We start from the raw sequence: 17,916 nt of genomic DNA, 5'->3' as shown, positions 1-17,916 counted from the left end.
TCCGCCATTCTCTGTGGTACACAAAGCTGAACCAATTTGTAGTCAAAGACACGGATACACCCCCGCTGTTTCTGTTGTTCAGCTCTTGCAACGTGCAGACGCTACTTCCAAAGGGTACACAATCACGTTAAGTGGATGGTAATGCTGCGAAATGACGGCGGTAAATTTGCAGTACTCTTTTATACGACATCACAGGAAAAGTCGATTGCGTTTTCTACCTCGAAGGTCGTAACCAATACAAGGACAAGCAAAATGCGGCCGTGATCGAAGGCGCAGAATTCGCGGTTATTAGCGTTACTTTCCGTTATAAACCATAGAAAACAGAGAATTGTATGAAGTCAGAATCATCCAGTCTATCCATTTGCATATAATGCTGGTAAGGCGACTACTCTGAAGCACTGATGGATATCACCAACTTTTCATTTATGTCACCATCATCAATGTGTCAGGGAGAGAAGATTTTAGCTTGCTCTCATCAGGGCCTTAACAGAATCTGTTTGGCTTTTTAGTCTGTTAAATGCGATGTTATCCACTCTTTGACTCCGCTCGCATTCGGGAGGACGACGGTTCAATCCCGCGTCCGGCCATCCTGATTTAAGTTTTCCGTGATTTCCCTATATCTCTCCAGGCAAATGCCGGGATGGTTCCTTTGAAAGGGCACGGCCGACTTCCTTCCCCGTCCTTCCCTAATCCGATGAGACCGATGACCTCGCAGTTTGGTCTCTTCCCCCAAGCAACATAACCCAACCGAACCCAACCCCCAACCCTTTGACACCGGAGCATGCCTTCCTATGATTTCAGTTTCTATTTCCCAAGAACGCCATTCAAATCTTCAACCACAGATACGTGAACAGATGTTTATACCGGTAATCACTAGGCCATCGAAATGTAGTTCATAAATAAACGAACAACAAGTGTGAAAGGAATCAAAATGCATTTACCACATTAAGGTATCCATCACAGGCAAGTTTATCACAGGATCAGATTAACTATGAACAGTACGGTGAATTGAGAAACAATTTAAAAAATGCCATTCTGGTGAGGTGGGACTCTGTTGCACAGTACTGGGAAACCCTGCTTGGCACCATGGTCCAGAATACGTAGCTGCATCGTGCACCACGATCAAGAGGAGGCCGATGAATGTGAGCAGCACACCGAACAGCGCACGGTACGCGTGCGTCACCGCAGGCGCCATGTCACAGGCCAGCTGGTAGATGCCTGTGGCCATGAGGCAGGCCCCTATCAGGCTCAGCGTCACTGTGAATTCACGCGGCTGGTTGTCATCTGTTCCAAAGTGCACGCCGAGCGCCAGCACCGCGAACAACACCCCTAAGAGTGCGTCCCACACGTCGGCCAGCACTAACGACACGGCGTCGAGGCCAGAGCCACAGCGACGGAGGGTGGAGGTCGCCACCACCCACGCCAGCCGGATGACACATGTGGCGGCCACACAGGTCGTCAGGAAGGTCAACGTCACCGTCAACGGCCTCGGTACCAGGTCACCTGTAGTAGAGTGTACTGCAAGCCAAAGAAGTACGAACAACACACTGAAGAACGCGCGGTACGCGTCGATTATAGTAGGATCATTCTCCAAAGCCAGCAAGAAGATGCCGTAAGCCGTAAAGAAGAGACCCACCGCCATGATCGTGAAGGTACCCATGGCAAGCTCTGGCCTTAATTCTCCATTTCTTACGTACACTAAGTGTATGACGACGCCGCAGACGATGAAAAATATCCCCACGGTGGTACAGATCACATAGGGAGTCACAGACGGGAAGCCTTTGTCGTCGAAGATGCGAAAGGCAGCAGACGGCGTTGCAGAGGCCAACCGGATGATGCCCGTGGCCGTCAAGTAGGGCCCCAGCACACACAGCGCCACCTCAAAGGCCCACAGCAGCATGTCGCCTGTCAACAAACAACCTGAGTCTCCTCTCTGAAAAACAAGAACCACCACGAAGTAAGGCTACAAAGGGCCCGCCCGGTTGGCCATGCGGTGTAACGCACGGCTTTCCGGGCGGGAAGGAGCGCCTGGTCCCCGGCACGAATCCGCCCGCCGGATTTGTGTCGAGGTCCGGTGAGCTGGCCAGTCTGTGGATGGTTTTTAGGCGGTTTTCCATCTGCCTCGGCGAATACAGGCTGGTTCCCCTTATTCCGCTTCAGTTACACTATGTCGGCGATATCTGTGCAAACAAGTTCTTCACGTACGCGTACACTACCATTACTCTACCACGCAAACATAGAGGTTACACTCGACTGGTGTGAGACGTTCCCTGGGGGGGGGGGGGGGGGGGGGGGTCCACCGGCGGCCGAACCACACAAGAACCCTGCGTTTGGTGCGGGGCGGCGGGGATTGGGGGGGGGGGGGGCTGAAGTGGGCTGCAGTAGTCGTCGTGGGGCTGTGGACCGCTGCGGCGGGGACGGAGCCTCTCCGTCTTTCCATAGGTCCCCAGTTAAAATACAAATACAAGCACAATACAATACAAGGCTACAGATGTAAATGACATGAAACTTGTCAAACATCAAAAGCAAAGTACGACACGAAAATGGGTGGGTCACAACAATAGACAACGAACGTCCGACCGAAATGAAAATAGCATCAGTTCTCAGTTTGTTAGCTGTCGACACGTTTGCCAACAGCAATGTACTATCACTGCATGAAGAAAACTAGAATGGCTCAGTATTTCAGTCTGATGTAATGAATATTACCTCTTAATTTTAATTGAAAGAAGAGCACTGTGAAGCTCTGAACTGTTAATGTATTTAGATAATCAGGTTTCGGCTTACAGTATCATCATCAGACTATGACTCAGTATTGTATCGTCGTCAAAGACGATACGGCACTACCGACCAGCGCCGGAAAAGATATAACACATGGATAATGAGGAGCACACACGGAGTAAATGTCATCTTTGAAGTGCAATGCTAACGTAACTGAAAATCATTGAGACTAAACTTCGAAAAAACAGTGTGTGTGTGTGTGTGTGTGTGTGTGTGTGTGTGTGTGTGTGTGTGTGTCCGCGTGCGTGTGTAAATGTGTGTTTTTCGGTATGTGAGGATGAAATGGAAGAGGAGTGCTACAATAATCTCAGCCAATTACAGTTAATGGAAGGGAAGGTGTACAAGATGTGAAACAATCTAAAATCCTACATACAAGTTTGTTTTAAGTTAAGGATATCAATAAGATAGAAGACTGTTCGAGAAAAGCTTTAAAAGGTATTACAATTGGAAGGTGCGGAATATACACTATGTGATCAAAAGTATCCGGACACACACACAAAAACATACGTTTTCATATTAGGTAAATTGTGATGCCACCTTCTGCCAGGCACTCCATATCAGCGACATTGGTAGTCAAAGGACATCTTGAGAGAGCAGAATGGGGCACTCCTAGGAACTCACGGACTTCGAACGTGTTCAGGTGATTGGGTGTCACTTGTGTCATACGTCTGTACGCGAGATTTCCACACTCCTAAACATCCCTAGGTCCACTGTTTCCGATGTGATAGTGAAGTGGAAACGTGAAAGGAGACGTACAGCACAAAAGCGTATAGGCCGACCTTGTGTGTTGACTGACACACCGCCGACAGTTGAAGAGGGCAGTAATGTGTAATAGGCAGACATCTATTCATACCATCAGACAGAAATTACAAACTGCATCAGGATCCACTGAATTACTATGACAGTTAGGCTGGGGGGATTGAGAAAACTGGGATTTCATGGTGGAGCGGCTGCTCATAAGCCACACATCACGCTGAGAAAAGCCAAACGACGCCTCGCTTACTGTAAGGAGCATAAACATTGGACAATTGAACAGTGATAAAACGTTGCGTGGAGCGACGAATCCCGGTACACAGTGTGGCGATCCGATGGTAGGTTGTCAGTATGGCGATTGTCTTGTAAACGTTATCTGCCAGAGTGTGTAGTGCCAACAATAAAATTCGGAGGTCGTGGTGTTATGGTGTGGTCATGTTTTTCATGGAGGAGGGCTTGCACCCCTAGTTGTTTTGCGTGGCATTATCACAGCACAGGCCTTCATTGATGTTTTAAGCACCTTCTTGCTTCCCACTGTTGAAGAGCAATTCGGGGTGGCAACTGCATCTTTCAATACGATAGAGCACCTGTTCACAATGCACGGTCTGTGGCGGAGTGGTTACACGACAATAGCAACCCTGTATGCACCTAGTCCTGACCTGAATCCTATAGAACACCTTTGGGATGTTTTCGGACGCCGACTACATGCTAGGCCTCACCGACCGACATCGATACCTCTCCTCAGTGCAGCATTCGTGAAGAATGGGCAGCCACTCCCTAAGGAACCTTCCAGCTCCTGACTGAACGTATGCCTGCGAGAGTGGAACCTGTCATCAAGGCTAAGGGTGGGCCAACACCATACTGAATTCCAGCATTACCGATGGAAGGCGCCACGAACTTGTAAGTAATTTTCAGCCATGTGTCTGGATACCTTTGACCACGTAGTGTACTATTAATAAAAATATCATCGATGGAGAAAAAGGGTGAAGAGTATCATTCATAGTGGTATCATTGACTCAGAATCATAGCTAATGATATCATTTACGTTGTATCCTCTTTGATGAGTATAGTCAGTCATACTACAATCATGGTCTAGAAGTAAAAAATCCGTTACACTGCCTAGCAAAGAAGGTGAAGTATCCAGAAGCGGAGGAGAAAAAGGGAATTAAGCTTCGAGAGTTGAGAGGGTGTGTGATGGTATTTCAGTGATTAGAAAATCGAGTCAGATTTATGAAGATCTTGGCAATATGAGCCTAATTATCAGTATGGTGTTGCATCCCCCTGGCCTGGACGGGTGTTGAGGAGAATGTCCTAAAGCCGCTTTATCCTCTCCTGTCGCTGGCTGGCCCACAACTGTTGCAAATGGTCCCTGATATCATGGAGAATGGCACTGGGAAGCTGTCGACGCCCGAGCAAATCGCTCACTTATTGAGTCGGCGACATATCTGCGAATCTTTGTGGCCACCAGGGCATTCCCAGCATCAAGCATACAGAACCGTGCCATGTCTGGGTGAGCATTGCCCTGTACAAAAATGCATTGCGTTGTGCCATCAGAGATCCCTTAATCACAAGCAGCAGTGGCAATGACTCCCCATGAGGCAACGGCACTTGTGGCTCACCAAAGCATCAGATCAATGAGACCTCTCCCCAACTCCGTGCCATACTTGGTTCAAATGGCTCTGAGCTCTATGAGCCTTAACATCTTAGGTCATCAGTCCCCTAGAACTTAGAACGACTTAAACTTAACTAACCTAAGGACATCACACAACACCCAGCCATCACGAGGCAGAGAAAATCCCTGACCCCGGCGGGAATCGAACCTGGGAACCCGAGTGTGGACCTGCCATACTTGCCAATGATGTTTATTCAGGTTAGTGCAGTACCGCGAATTATTGCCGAACATAATACGACGACGTCATCAGCAGCCATGCTGCCAATCAGAGAACAGCTCCAATCGCAGCCATTCGTATTGTGGTGTTACCGACAGCCTGCGCATGGGTGGTAACCTCCTGGTCTTGCTGCTGCTGGTTTCCACCCAATGTCAGAGGAAATTACAGTTAAATCAGTACCATTAGCTGCTGACGGACGGTGATATACATCAACGGGGACAGTTGAAAATGTGTGTCCCGACCGGGACTCGAACCCAGGATCTACGGCTTATATGGCAGACGCTCTATCCATCCTTTTTTTTTTTTTTTTTTTTTTAGATTTTCGTCGTTGTGTTTGGTCGTTGCGGAGTCACAAGGCATACGTTCAAGTTCGTTTGTTGATCCTTCCACTCAGTTTTTTTATTACAGAGGCCAACCAGCTCTCTGACCGAACGCGCTGAGATATCGTGCCGGTGTCCATCTGAGCCACCGAGGGCACAGAGGATAGTGCGACTGTGGCTGCAGGGATTTATCGTCGGCACGCTCCCAGTGAGGCTCACATTCTCAACTTATAGTTCATACACTACATTCGTAGTGCACCCATTACTCGCGGCAGACAATGCACCAAGGCCTGTAAGAGTTCAGGCAAATCGTGTGCATCCGCACTGAAGAAGTTCATCAGCCGGTTAGCCTTAAACGACATGAAGATGGCATCTATTCTTTCGGACATGTCCGAAAGAACAGATGCCATCTTCATAATGTTACAGGATGTGACAGGCCGTTCCAGGGAGTCCACTATTTGTTCTTGGATGACAGACGCAAATGTGAATCGGTTACCATGTGCTTAGTGTACACATGACGATTCTTCCTGGTGGTCAGTAAGAACCTTGACGACGAGTATGCATGTCGTCACATTCCCTGCAGGTAACATCGGGCCACTGTCCCATGTGAATACCCCACAGATCTGGATGCCGCACGATTCGACGGCTGGCCAGACGCAGACTCACAGTAAGGCATCAACGCGTTCTTAAGAGTAACCACTCAACATCTGACGCTCACTCCATGTGGTATACGTCACCAGACCTGGTAACAGCGCTAAACGCGAGCAACAATACCGTACTCTGGTGGTCTTGAATGGAGTCTATTGGGGTACACCTCTATGTGGCACCCGAATACAATAATAATACTAATGTGAACTAAAGTGAAACTATTGTGTTACAAACGATATGTGTGTCTGACGGCCTTTATAAAGCGGATCGCTGACTGTGCACTGCCACACAGCCAAAGATAACTGCTTCTGGTCTGAGACATAGCGTTGGAGTAAGCTCTTCGCGCACGGTTGTGAGCGGAAGACGATGGAGTAGGCAGTTTTTGTAGAGTGCTCTGTGAAGCCAGCGTTAGATTAATGTAGGAATTACGAGAATATGTAAACAGAAATCTTCTAATAAGCAAGGTAAAGAAATTAAATAAATATAATTTATCTTATGCCAGCGCGTTATTGTTTACGAGTTGGCTGATAATTTGTAATTGTTGAGTAACTCCGGAATGTACGTAAACTGATTGATAAAAAGGCTATGTAGATATTTAAGTTTTCTAATGTTTTTAAGATATATTAACAGAGCTATAAGTAATTCTCTGATTTGTATTTATGCTGGTTTAGTGAGGTTGGATAATAATTGCTGCAAAAAAATCTCATTGGTTGTGGCTTAATTAGTAAATATGTCATATTATTCTAACCAGTGTAACTTCAATTTCAAATGTTTTTGAAAAGAAAAACTTAACTTGCACTATAATTTTCCTTAAAAAATAGTATTAGTAATTCACCACAGTCAGTACCGCTTCCCTATCCGGGTTATTCCAGGTTATATGTTTTTCAAAGAACTTAGATTTTTCTTAAACGTTTTAATTTATCAGCCAAAGTATTATGGCCAGCACTTCACACAGCGGAGCCTGCAGCTAGCATATTTGCATTTTTTCTGTGCGAGACCAGAATATATCCCGTTCCACCGTTGCTACTTTACAGGTAAGATAATTTAAATATTTGTATGCACTCGCCATCATTCAATGTATTTCATACAAAGCAGAATAATTTTATTAAATATTCTCAATTTTTCTTTTTTGAAGAACTTTATAGCCTTTCTGTCTGTCAAGGAGACTAATTATTGACACACCCACCGAAGAAATGTAGATGTACGAAGTTTCGCTGACATCAGACCACATCTTTTGGGTGCTTCACAATTTTTATCAGGCGGTGTACGTTATTACTGTAGAACGTCTATTATTTTATGCTTTTTCTTTCTAATAATGAACTTGTTCTAGTAATCTGTGACGGAAGAATCAATCAACATAATAAAATATCTCCTTAAATGTGGATAATGGAAGACTATGCCAGTAAAAATGTGAAAGAACTCGATAGTATCCGATTAGAAGATTACTGGTAAACTTCACAAAGTCGTCAATAGTTTTAATGTTTAAGGATAGTTCTAATAAGGAATGTGAAATAGGACAAAAATTTAAAATTGGTAGTGGAGAAGGAAAATGAAGGCTTTAGTTTATTTGAATGTGTTAGGAAAAGTGCGTTTTATCTGTATACGATGCGAAATTCATGTTGCTAACGCTATTACAGCTCTACCTTTTGATGTCCTTGACAAGTGAGCATGAGAGAATTTCGTACTAATTCTGAAACACGGTCCTACTCAGAGAATCGAAATCAGTGAGCATATACCATACGAAATACTAACGGGAAAACGTTGTCGATCCCACGAAACCCCCAAGAGTAAATTTAGAGAATTTCTTTCTGAGGAGAAGTGTGCGACGATTCTGCCACGATACCTTCTCTGTAAAACTCACGTAAGGATCATGACAAATTAGGTCCGGTTTTTACTGGTAAGACTATGGTGACATGGCCGTCAAACTGGTCACTCAATATGTGTTCGCAATTGAATTCGACAAGAAGCCATTCCATCTGAATTTATGGGCATAGGTAGTCACTGTCAAATCCTTGGTGTAGGGATTGCGTGTTTGATACTCACGCAGGCCAGCAGAATTGATAGAATTTACGTCTCCCGAGTCCTGACAAACGCTTTATGCACCGCCGATGTTATACCTGTCGAGATGAGTGATCGTTGTGGTTATGTGTATACTTTGAGGCTGCAGTGCTGCAGCCCAAAATCTCTTCCGGCATTTTGGAAAATGAATACAAGCTATTTGAGTGCCGCAGGACTCCGTGCTGAGATGCGTGTTGCGTGGCAGCAGAGCTTGGTCCAATTTGAAAGTTATGGGTCCTCCGTCGAATGGTGGGCGGAGCATGCCAAACCGATGTTGCGAAAGGCGGCGCAGTCAGACAGTAGTGACGCAAGTTACTGGCAAACACGTACCGAATGTTACACATCGCTCTTTCAAGACACTATCCCAGTATCCTTCCTCAAGCTTCAAGTTGGACTCTATTTTCAGCATGAGTTTCCTGTATGGCTACCAGGTCAATTCTCTCCAGTACTTGACATTTTGCTCTGATTATGCCCTCAATGTTGAAATGGCAGATTCGGATGCATGGTCCGAGATCCTTTGTCAGTTGGTCCCTAAAAGGACCGTTGTATGTTTCTTGCATACTGCTTTGTCTGTCGTTCTATTTCACTGTGATGTGTGGCAGGAATTCTTCGTTCGGTCTGCCGCCAGTTCTGTTAGTTCATTTAGCGTTACCCAGGGTGCACCGCGTGGAGGCGAACTAACTTTACAACCCGGCCCTTGTTGTGGCGGTATGAATGCGCGTCAGGTGCCGCGTTGAATCAGCGGAAGACCGTACTGATTCCGTTAGGCCAGTACGAAGTTCCCATGTATACTTACATTTAGGGGTTCTTTTTAATGTGTTGAGGGCTACGCTCAGCTGAAGTCGATAAAACATAACATTCATCTAATTGTCGGTTATTATGCAGATTGCAGACGGAACTGATGAAAGATATAGAAATAATGGTATTGAAATAACAGGTGATCATCGAGAGGTCTGCGGTTATCATTCTGTTCAAAGGTCAGTGAGACAGAAATTATGTCGGTGTAACTGAGTGCACCGAGAATTAGTTATAGGAAACCTTGCATTAGTTTAATGTTATTTGAAATCATGAATAGGGTTCGTTGGAAGTCGCTATTTTGCTTTGTTTTCGCTTCCTGAAGGGGGCGGGCAGGCAGCAGCTTATTACGCCGCTCTTCAGTCTACAGAATTTGTTTTAAAAAGATGAAGATAATAAAAAATAACAGTTGGCGATAAAATCGGCGACTTAAGGTAAAATGGCAGAAAATTCTGGGACTTCAAACATAAAACACGGGGTTGATGATGCGAATAAAATACACAGGAAGCAGAAAAATAATAGACAGACAATTAAAAAAACATGGCGACAGTCTGGTTTCTGTTCACAAGAGATAAAAAATGCACACCCAGCGACAGCATGATTTCTGTTCGCAACACTGTGGAAAGGCGCACAACACTGAACAATCACTTAAACACTATACTAAAAAGTTGGCACAAATATGACATACCACAGCCGAGAGCAGGTGGGGGAAAACTGGACGGATGACGGGGAAACAAAGGGGGGGGGGGGGAAGGAGAGGAAAAGTGAAGGGGGAGGGGGGAAAGGAGCCAATGGAGGATGAGGATCCATCAGAGGGGTGGGGGGCGCCGAGCAGGGAATGGGGAAGGCAGAGGAGGGGAATACAAAAGGACTCGGGGGGGGGGGGGGGGGTGAGAAGGGAAATAGGGAGAGGTTAAGCGGGGAGAAAACAGAGGGTGGAAGGGGGAGGAAGAGGGAGCCCAGGGAAAGTACGAAGGAAAGGAGGGGGTTGAAGATGAGAGTTGATAGGAGGGATGAATGGAGGGAGAGAGGGCATCATCCGGGAGGGGGAGTTGATGAAAGCCACCTTGGCAAAGGAGGTGTAGGGTGTAGAGATGGAGGGTAGGGGGGATACAACAGTGAAGACGTGGCAGGGGCCGAGGATGGGAGAGGAGAGGAGCAACCAGGGGGTGAGGGGGTTCAAGGCGGCGGGAGGTGTAGAGGATGCGGATATGTTCAAGAAATAGGAGCAGTTGGGGGAAAGGAATGAGATCATAGAGGATCCACATGGGGGACGGGAGGTGTATACAGAAGGCGAGGTGGAGTGCATGATGCTCAAGGATCTGGAGGGAATTTTGGTGGGGGGGGGGGGGAGGGGCAGATATCCAGGCAGGACTGGCATAGCACAGGATGGGACGGATTAAGGATTTGTGGGTGTGGAGGATTGTAGAGGGGTGCAACCCCATGTCTGGCCAGAGAGGAGTTTGAGGAGTCGGAGGCAGTTGTGGGCTTTGGATTGGATGGAGTGGAGATGAGGGATCCAGGTGAGGTGACGGTCAATGGTGAGGCCAAGGGAAGTGAGGGTGGGGTGAAGTCGCTAAGTGCTCTCTTTCTTAAATACTAGATCAAAAATATTACGCGTATTTACGTGCCGTCAGTCAACCTGCCTTAATAAAAACCCACGGTTGTTAACAGTATTACTTGTCTTACTGGGTTAAACTGTTAACATAAAAGTAGGCGTCTCAATGAGTAGACTGTGACTATATTTTAAATATTTAATACGCGAAATACCTTCCCATGGTTGGCTTGCAAGCTGTGGAAAGAGCACTAGAATGCGCCGGTACAGAGTATCCCAGCAAGTGGATAAAGCGACATCTGTGCGTAGAAACATGCATTACATGAACGCTGACGGCTGCGGCGTGCACATTGTGACCCGGAAGTTGCACATGTGCAGGAGCACCGCACGCGTGCAGAATTTCTGGCCTGACCTGGTCTAGACGGAACGACAGCGGCTCTGCTCGCCGCCTACCGGCCGCCTTCAGAGAGCGCACCAGAGTCCGTGGCAGGCATCCCTTATCAGCTGGGCTACATCAAGGCATACCACCTGCACCGGAGATACGTCATCGACACAGCACTGGGCAGGAATAGGAGTGTTCGCCGCCTCTACGCAGCAGCGGTTGGGAGACCACCCCCTCACAAGCTGGTACATCGCTTGCCCACGACCAGCTAGCGGCAAGTATGGCTTAATATTCAGCCCTCAGCCCTCCAGCGTCCGATCGCAGTGGTGCAAACTGGTTAACAATACGGCGGCCAAGAATCAGCGTCTATCGGAAATTCGCCTGCTCCCCTCTCCCAACTGCGGGGCTTGTGGAATTCCTGACACACGAGAGCACCGTTTCGAATGTCGACATGTATCGGCCGTCTGGGAACAATGCCGGGTCAGGGTGGCCCTGATTAACAGGATGACCCCCTTGAACGTGACGCTCACCGATGTTCTTGCACCAGGGTTCAAACCCTTATCTCGAGCGAAGCACGTCACAATGGTGTGGCTCATAAGCCACACGGTTTTCGCCATCCTCGACTGCCAAGTGAAGGATGTGTTTACTTACTCAGCATACTTGAGGGATTCACATCTACACGTTCGCCGGCTCCAGACTTACAAGGATCGTTTTGCTAATTTTCTGATGGTAGCGCTACAACATGGATACGCGAAGGCACTGAATAATTGACATTGAGTATACTACATTGAATGGAATGAAGAGGACACATATGAAATTTTTTTTCCCTTTCACTTTGATTTTATTACAAATGTCGTGCGACTAGGGCCTCCCATCGGGTAGACTGTTTGCCGGGTGCAAGTCTTTAGATTTGACGCCACTTCGGCGACTTGTGCGTCGATGGGGATGGAATGATGATGATTACGACAACACAGCACCCACTCCCTGAGCGGAGAAAATCTCCGACCCAGCCTGGAATCGAACCCGGGCCTGTAGGATTGGCATTGTCATGCTGAACACTCAGCTACCGGGGGCGGACTTTGATTTGGATTCGAGCCTGGGATTCGGATGGGTCGGTGACAGTGATTGCACTACAGAAGACATGTTTCTTTTTTTAAGTCAAAGAAGTAATGCACTTCGTTTATTACTTGGAAGAGGCAATAATTTCTTTTCTTTTTATTTCCTCATTTTATGACTTCAGACTGACTTGTGATTTTTCTCCCTGAACGGACATGTTTTAAGAAAGAACCTTCACAAGGTTTTAGTTACTCGTCGCCTGTGGCTTCCTTTGGAATTTGAACATTCTACGTTGAATGTTTGTAACTCTCCAGAGGTACAGTGTTTTTCTTCACATGGAATGGGTGGATGCTTTGATTTCGAAGAAGGAACCGCCAACGACAAGCGTCTACGACGAATGATGTTATAGCGTTGAAGTTCGCCGAAGAAGGCATTATTTTAAAAAAAAATTTGTAATCAAAACATCCATTGGCGGCCCAAGACTTCAGGTATAATAAGAAGTCACCCTCATTCTACCAACGCCCTTGTCAAAGAGGGCGTAGCAGCGGACTGAGGTTCAGGGCACTGTCTTGTCCTTGGGGTGGGAAACTACCCCTAAAGGGGTCATACCTTCCCACCGTGAAACAGACGCAGTTCCGAGGGGAGAAACGAGAACAGAAGCCGAGAGCAGAACCGTGTTAAGCTGGAAGGCCCTGCGATAAAGGACGGACACCCACGTAGCCAGCTAACCGCTAGGACCACTCCCCAGCCCATGTTAAAAGCTAGAGCCCTCCAGAAGAACAGTATAGATCTTACGATAACACTCAAAGGACCACACCAGCTGCAAGTTTTAGCGTGAGACTTTTTTGTGTCTCTGTTACGTTGCAAACTTTAAAAACATTGCCCCACCACAAAAAGTTTAACGTTTCTCATTCGATAGACAGAATTTTTGTAGGCGGAGCTTAAGGTTAACATTGAGACCCTGCTTGGTCAGATGAAAACACAGCCAGATAGTTTTTTTAAACCAACTTCGGTAAATTGTAGTAAGGAGAAGTTAGGAGGAGTTGCTTCCGAGACGGCGAGGTGAGCGGAGCTGTGCTGCCAGCCGGCCCCTGACGAACACCGACAAGGTAATGAACGCACGCGATGCCGCATAACAGGACATAAAGCTTCAATCAGAACTGCAGAAGTCTCATCTGTTACACACCCTTTTTGCGTAATACTAGTGTCGATCGTCAATTAAAGCTCATGGTGTTCACATTTGCCACTTGAAGTAAAAATCTGAAACGCGAAGATTTTTCTGTTATATAGTTATTGAGAAGCCACATCATCCACTGTAATTTACGACAAGTTAGATAAGTAATTAAAGATAATTGAGGGTCACTGTAGACCATTTTGATAGTTTTCTCTTTTGTGAAACTTAATTTAAACCTAGATTGTTGTTGTTGTTGTCTTCACTCCTGAGACAGGTTTGATGCAGCTCTCCATGCTACTCTGTCCTGCGCAAGCTTCTTCATCTCACAATACCTACTGCAACCTACATCCTTCTGAATCTGCTTAGTGTATTCATCTCATGTTCTCCCTCTACGATTTTTACCCTCCACTCTACCCTCCAATACTAACTTGGTGACCCCTCGATGCCTCAGAACATGTCCTACCAACCGATCCCTTCTTCTGGTCAAGTTGTGCCAAAAACTTCTCTTCTCCCCAATCCTATTCAATACTTCCTCATTAATTATGTGATCTACCCATCTAATCTACAGCATTCTTCTGTAGCACCACATTTCGAAAGCTTCGATTCTGTTCTTGTCCAAACTATTTATCGTCCATGTTTCACTTCCATACAAGGCAACACTCCATACAAATACTTTCAGAAATGACTTCCTGACACTTAAATCTATACTCGATGTTAACAAATTTCTCTTCTTCAGAAACGCTTTCCTTGCCATTGCCAGTCTACATTTTATATCCTCTCTACTTCGACCATCATCAGTTATTTTGCTCCCCAAATAGCAAAACTCCTTTACTACTTTAAGTGTCTCATTTCCTAATCTAATTCCCTCAGCATCACCCGACTTAATTTGACTACATTCCATTATCCTTGTTTTGCTTTTGTTGATGTTCATCTTATATCCTCCTTTCAAAACATTGTCCATTCTGTTCAACAGCTCTTCCAAGTCCTTTGCTGTCTCAGACAGAATTACAATGTCATCGGCGAACCTCAAAGTTTTTATTTCTTCTCCATGGATTCTAATACCTACTCCGAATTTTTCTTTTGTTTCCTTTACTGCTTGCTCAATATACAGATTGAATAACATCGGGGAGAGGCTACAACCCTGTCTCTCTCCCTTCCCAACCGCTGCTTCCCTTTCATGCCCCACGAGTCTTATAACTGCCATCTGGTTTCTGTACAAATTGTGAACAGCCTTTCCCTCCCTGTATTTTACCCCTGCTACCTTTAGAATTTGAAAGAGAGTATTCCAGTCAACATTGTCAAAAGCTTTCTCTAAGTCTATAAATACTAGAAACGTAGGTTTGCCTTTCCTTAATCTTTCTTCTAAGATAAGTCGTAAGGTCAGTATTGCCTCAAGTGTTCCAGTATTTCTACGGAATCCAAACTGATCTTCCCCGAGGTCGGCTTCTACTAGTTTTTCCATTCGTCTGTAAGGAATTCGTGTTCGTATTTTGCAGCTGTGGCTTATTAAACTGATTATTCGGTAATTTTCACATCTGTCAACCCCTGCTTTCTTTGGGATTGGAATTATTATATTCTTCTTGAAGTCTGAGGGTATTTCGCCCGATTCATACATCTTGCTCACCAGATGGTAGAGTTTTGTCAGAACTGGCTCTCCCAAGGCCGTCAGTAGTTCCAATGGAATGTTGTCTACTCTGGGGGCCTTGTTTCGACTCAGGTCTTTCAGTGCTCTGTCAAACTCTTCACGCAGTACCGTATCTCCCATTTCATCTTCATCTACATCCTCTTCCATTTCCATAATATTGTCCTCAAGTTCATCGCCCTTGTATAGACCCTCTATATACTCCTCCGACCTTTCTGCTTTCCCTTCTTCGCTTAGAACTGGGTTTCCATCTGAGCTCTTGATGTTCATACAAGTGGTTCTCTTATCTCCAAAAGTATCTTTAATTTTCCTGTAGGCATTATCTATCTTACCCCTAGTGAGATAAGCCTCTACATCCTTACATTTGTCCTCTAGCCATCCCTGCTTAGCCATTTTGCACTTCCTGTCGATCTCATTTTTGAGGCGTTTGTATTCCTTTCTGCCTGCATCATTTACTGCATTTTTGTACTTTCTCCTTTCATCAGTTAAATTCAATATTTCTTCTGTTACCCAAGGATTTCTACTAGCCCTCGTCTTTTTACCTACTTGATCCTCTGCTGCCTTCACTGCTTCATACCTCAAAGCTATCCATTCTTCTTCTACTGCATTTCTTTCCCCCATTCCTGTCAATTGTTCGCTTATGCTCTCCCTGAAACTCTGTACAACCTATGGTTTAGTCAGTTTATGCAGGTCCCATCTCCTTCAATTCCCACCTTTTTGCAGTTTCTTCAGTTTTAACCTACAGGTCACAACCAATAGATTGTGCTCAGAGTCCACATCTGCCCCTGGAAACGTCTTACAATTTAAAACCTGGTTCCTAAATCTCTGTCTTATCTTTATATAATCTATCTGATACCTTTTAGTATCTCCAGGGTTCTTCCATGTATACAACCTTCTTCCATGATTCTTAAACCAAGTGATAGCTATGATTAAGTTGTGCTCTGTGCAAAATTCTACCAGGCGGCTTCCTCTTTCATTTCTTAGCCCCAATCCATAGTCACCTACCACGTTTCCTTCTCTCCCTTTTCCTACACTCGAATTCCAGTCACCCATGACTATTAAATTTTCGTCTCCCTTCACTATCTGAATAATTTCTTTTATTTCATCATACATTTCTTCAATATCTTCGTCATCTGCAGAGCTAGTTGGCATATAAACTTGTACTACTGTAGTAGGCGTGGGCTTCGTATCTATCTTGGCCACAATAATGCGTTCACTATGCTGTTTGTAGTAGCTTACCCGCATTCATATTTTCCTATTCATTATTAAACCTACTCCTGCATTACCCCTATTTGATTTTGTGTTTATAACCCTGTAGTCACCTGACCACAAGTCTTGTTCCTCCTGCCACCGAACTTCACTAATTCCCACCATATCTAACCTTAACCTATCCATTTCCCTTTTTAAATTTTCTAACCTACCTGCCCGATTAAGGGATCTGACATTCCACGCTCCGATTCGTAGAACGCCAGTTTTCTTTCTAAAAAAATGGTTCAAATGGCTCTGAGCACTATGGGACTCAACTGCTGTGGTCATTAGTCCCCTAGAACTTTCTAAAAAAATGGTTCAAATGGCTCTGAGCACTATGGGACTCAACTGCTGTGGTCATTAGTCCCCTAGAACTTAGAACTACTTAAACCTAACTAACCTAAGAACATCACACACATCCATGCCCGAGGCAGGATTCGAACCTACGACCGTAGCAGTCGCACGGTTCCGGACTGCGCGCCTAGAACCGCGAGACCACCGCGGCCGGCAGTTTTCTTTCTCCTGATAACGACATCCTCTTGAGTAGTCCCCGCCCGGAGATCCGAATGGGGGACTATTCTACCTCCGGAATATTTTACCCAAGAGGACGCCATCATCATTTAACAATACAGTAAAGCTGCATGCCCTCGGGAAAAATTACGGCCGTAGTTTCCCCTTGCTTTCAGCCGTTCGCAGTACCAACACAGCGAGGCAGTTTTGGTTAGTGTTACAAGGCTAGATCAGTCAATCATCCAGATTGTTGCCCTTGCAACTACTGAAAAGGCTGCTGCCCCTCTTCAGGAACCACACGTTTGTCTGGCCTCTCAACAGATACCCCTCCGTTGTGGTTGTACCTACGGTATGGCTATCTGTATCACTGAGGCACGCAAGCCTCCCCACCAACGGCAAGGTCCATGGTTCATGGGGGGGGGGGGGGGGGGGGAGGGGGGGGGGGCGAAACCTAGATTATAGATGTGATATGGCATAGGTCATCCTTCGATCCATTGTTGAACTTGGAAACCCATTCAGGGAATATTCGTTCACATTCTTGTTGAACGCAGTTGGTTTTTACCATCCTGTATTAAAACATTTCCTTTTATCAATAGTGCAATTTATAAACAATGTTTTGTGAGTAGAATAAAATTTCCAGTGGTAAACTTAACCGCTTTTTTGACCTTATTTTACTAGCTTACTAAAAATTGGAAAGCCTTGAACCCATTCCACTAAATTTAGTTAGTATTAAGATTTTTTTACAGGGAGTGCAGTGGAGCTCACGCTGGAATCATTAAGTATTTGGTTATATCATCGCTAGTCTCACTGAACTCTTCTGAACTCTACATGTCATGTGTGGTCTGGCGTCTCCTTACCAGCAACAGGTCCCAGGTTCAAACTAGTCAATTTCTTAAAAAACACGCTCAGAGCGAAAGTGGTAGGGAGACACGATATAGAACAAACAGACTCCACGCAGAATGTTAGAAACGGTAACTGCGAAGAAACCATGGGTAACAGAAGAAATACTTCAACTGATCGATGAAAGGAGGAATTACAAAAATGTTCCGGGAAAGTCAGGAATACAGAAATACAACGTGCTGAGGAATGAAATAAATAGGAAGTGCAG

The 17,916-nt window shown here is 45.6% G+C and overlaps 1 protein-coding gene across 2 annotated transcripts in view; it reads right to left on the bottom strand.

Moving 5' to 3' along the window:
• Positions 1–917: 917 nt before the first annotated feature.
• LOC126281732 (uncharacterized) overlaps positions 918–17,916 on the bottom strand; it is a 62,645-nt gene continuing 45,646 nt past the window's right edge. Inside the window, exon 2 of one of the 2 annotated variants that reach the window (XM_049980913.1) lies at positions 918–1,920. In XM_049980913.1, coding sequence (XP_049836870.1) covers positions 986–1,900 — 915 coding nt within the window. In that variant the 5' untranslated portion in view covers positions 1,901–1,920 and the 3' untranslated portion in view covers positions 918–985. The remainder of the gene's footprint in view (positions 1,921–17,916) is intronic. The other variant, XM_049980911.1, reaches the window with a different exon arrangement.

Source organism: Schistocerca gregaria, chromosome 7 (genome assembly GCF_023897955.1).
Source record: "Schistocerca gregaria isolate iqSchGreg1 chromosome 7, iqSchGreg1.2, whole genome shotgun sequence".
Lineage (NCBI taxonomy): Eukaryota > Metazoa > Arthropoda > Insecta > Orthoptera > Acrididae > Schistocerca > Schistocerca gregaria.
Note: the sequence above shows the minus strand (reverse complement) of the source record. Positions and strands in the feature narration are given on the sequence as shown.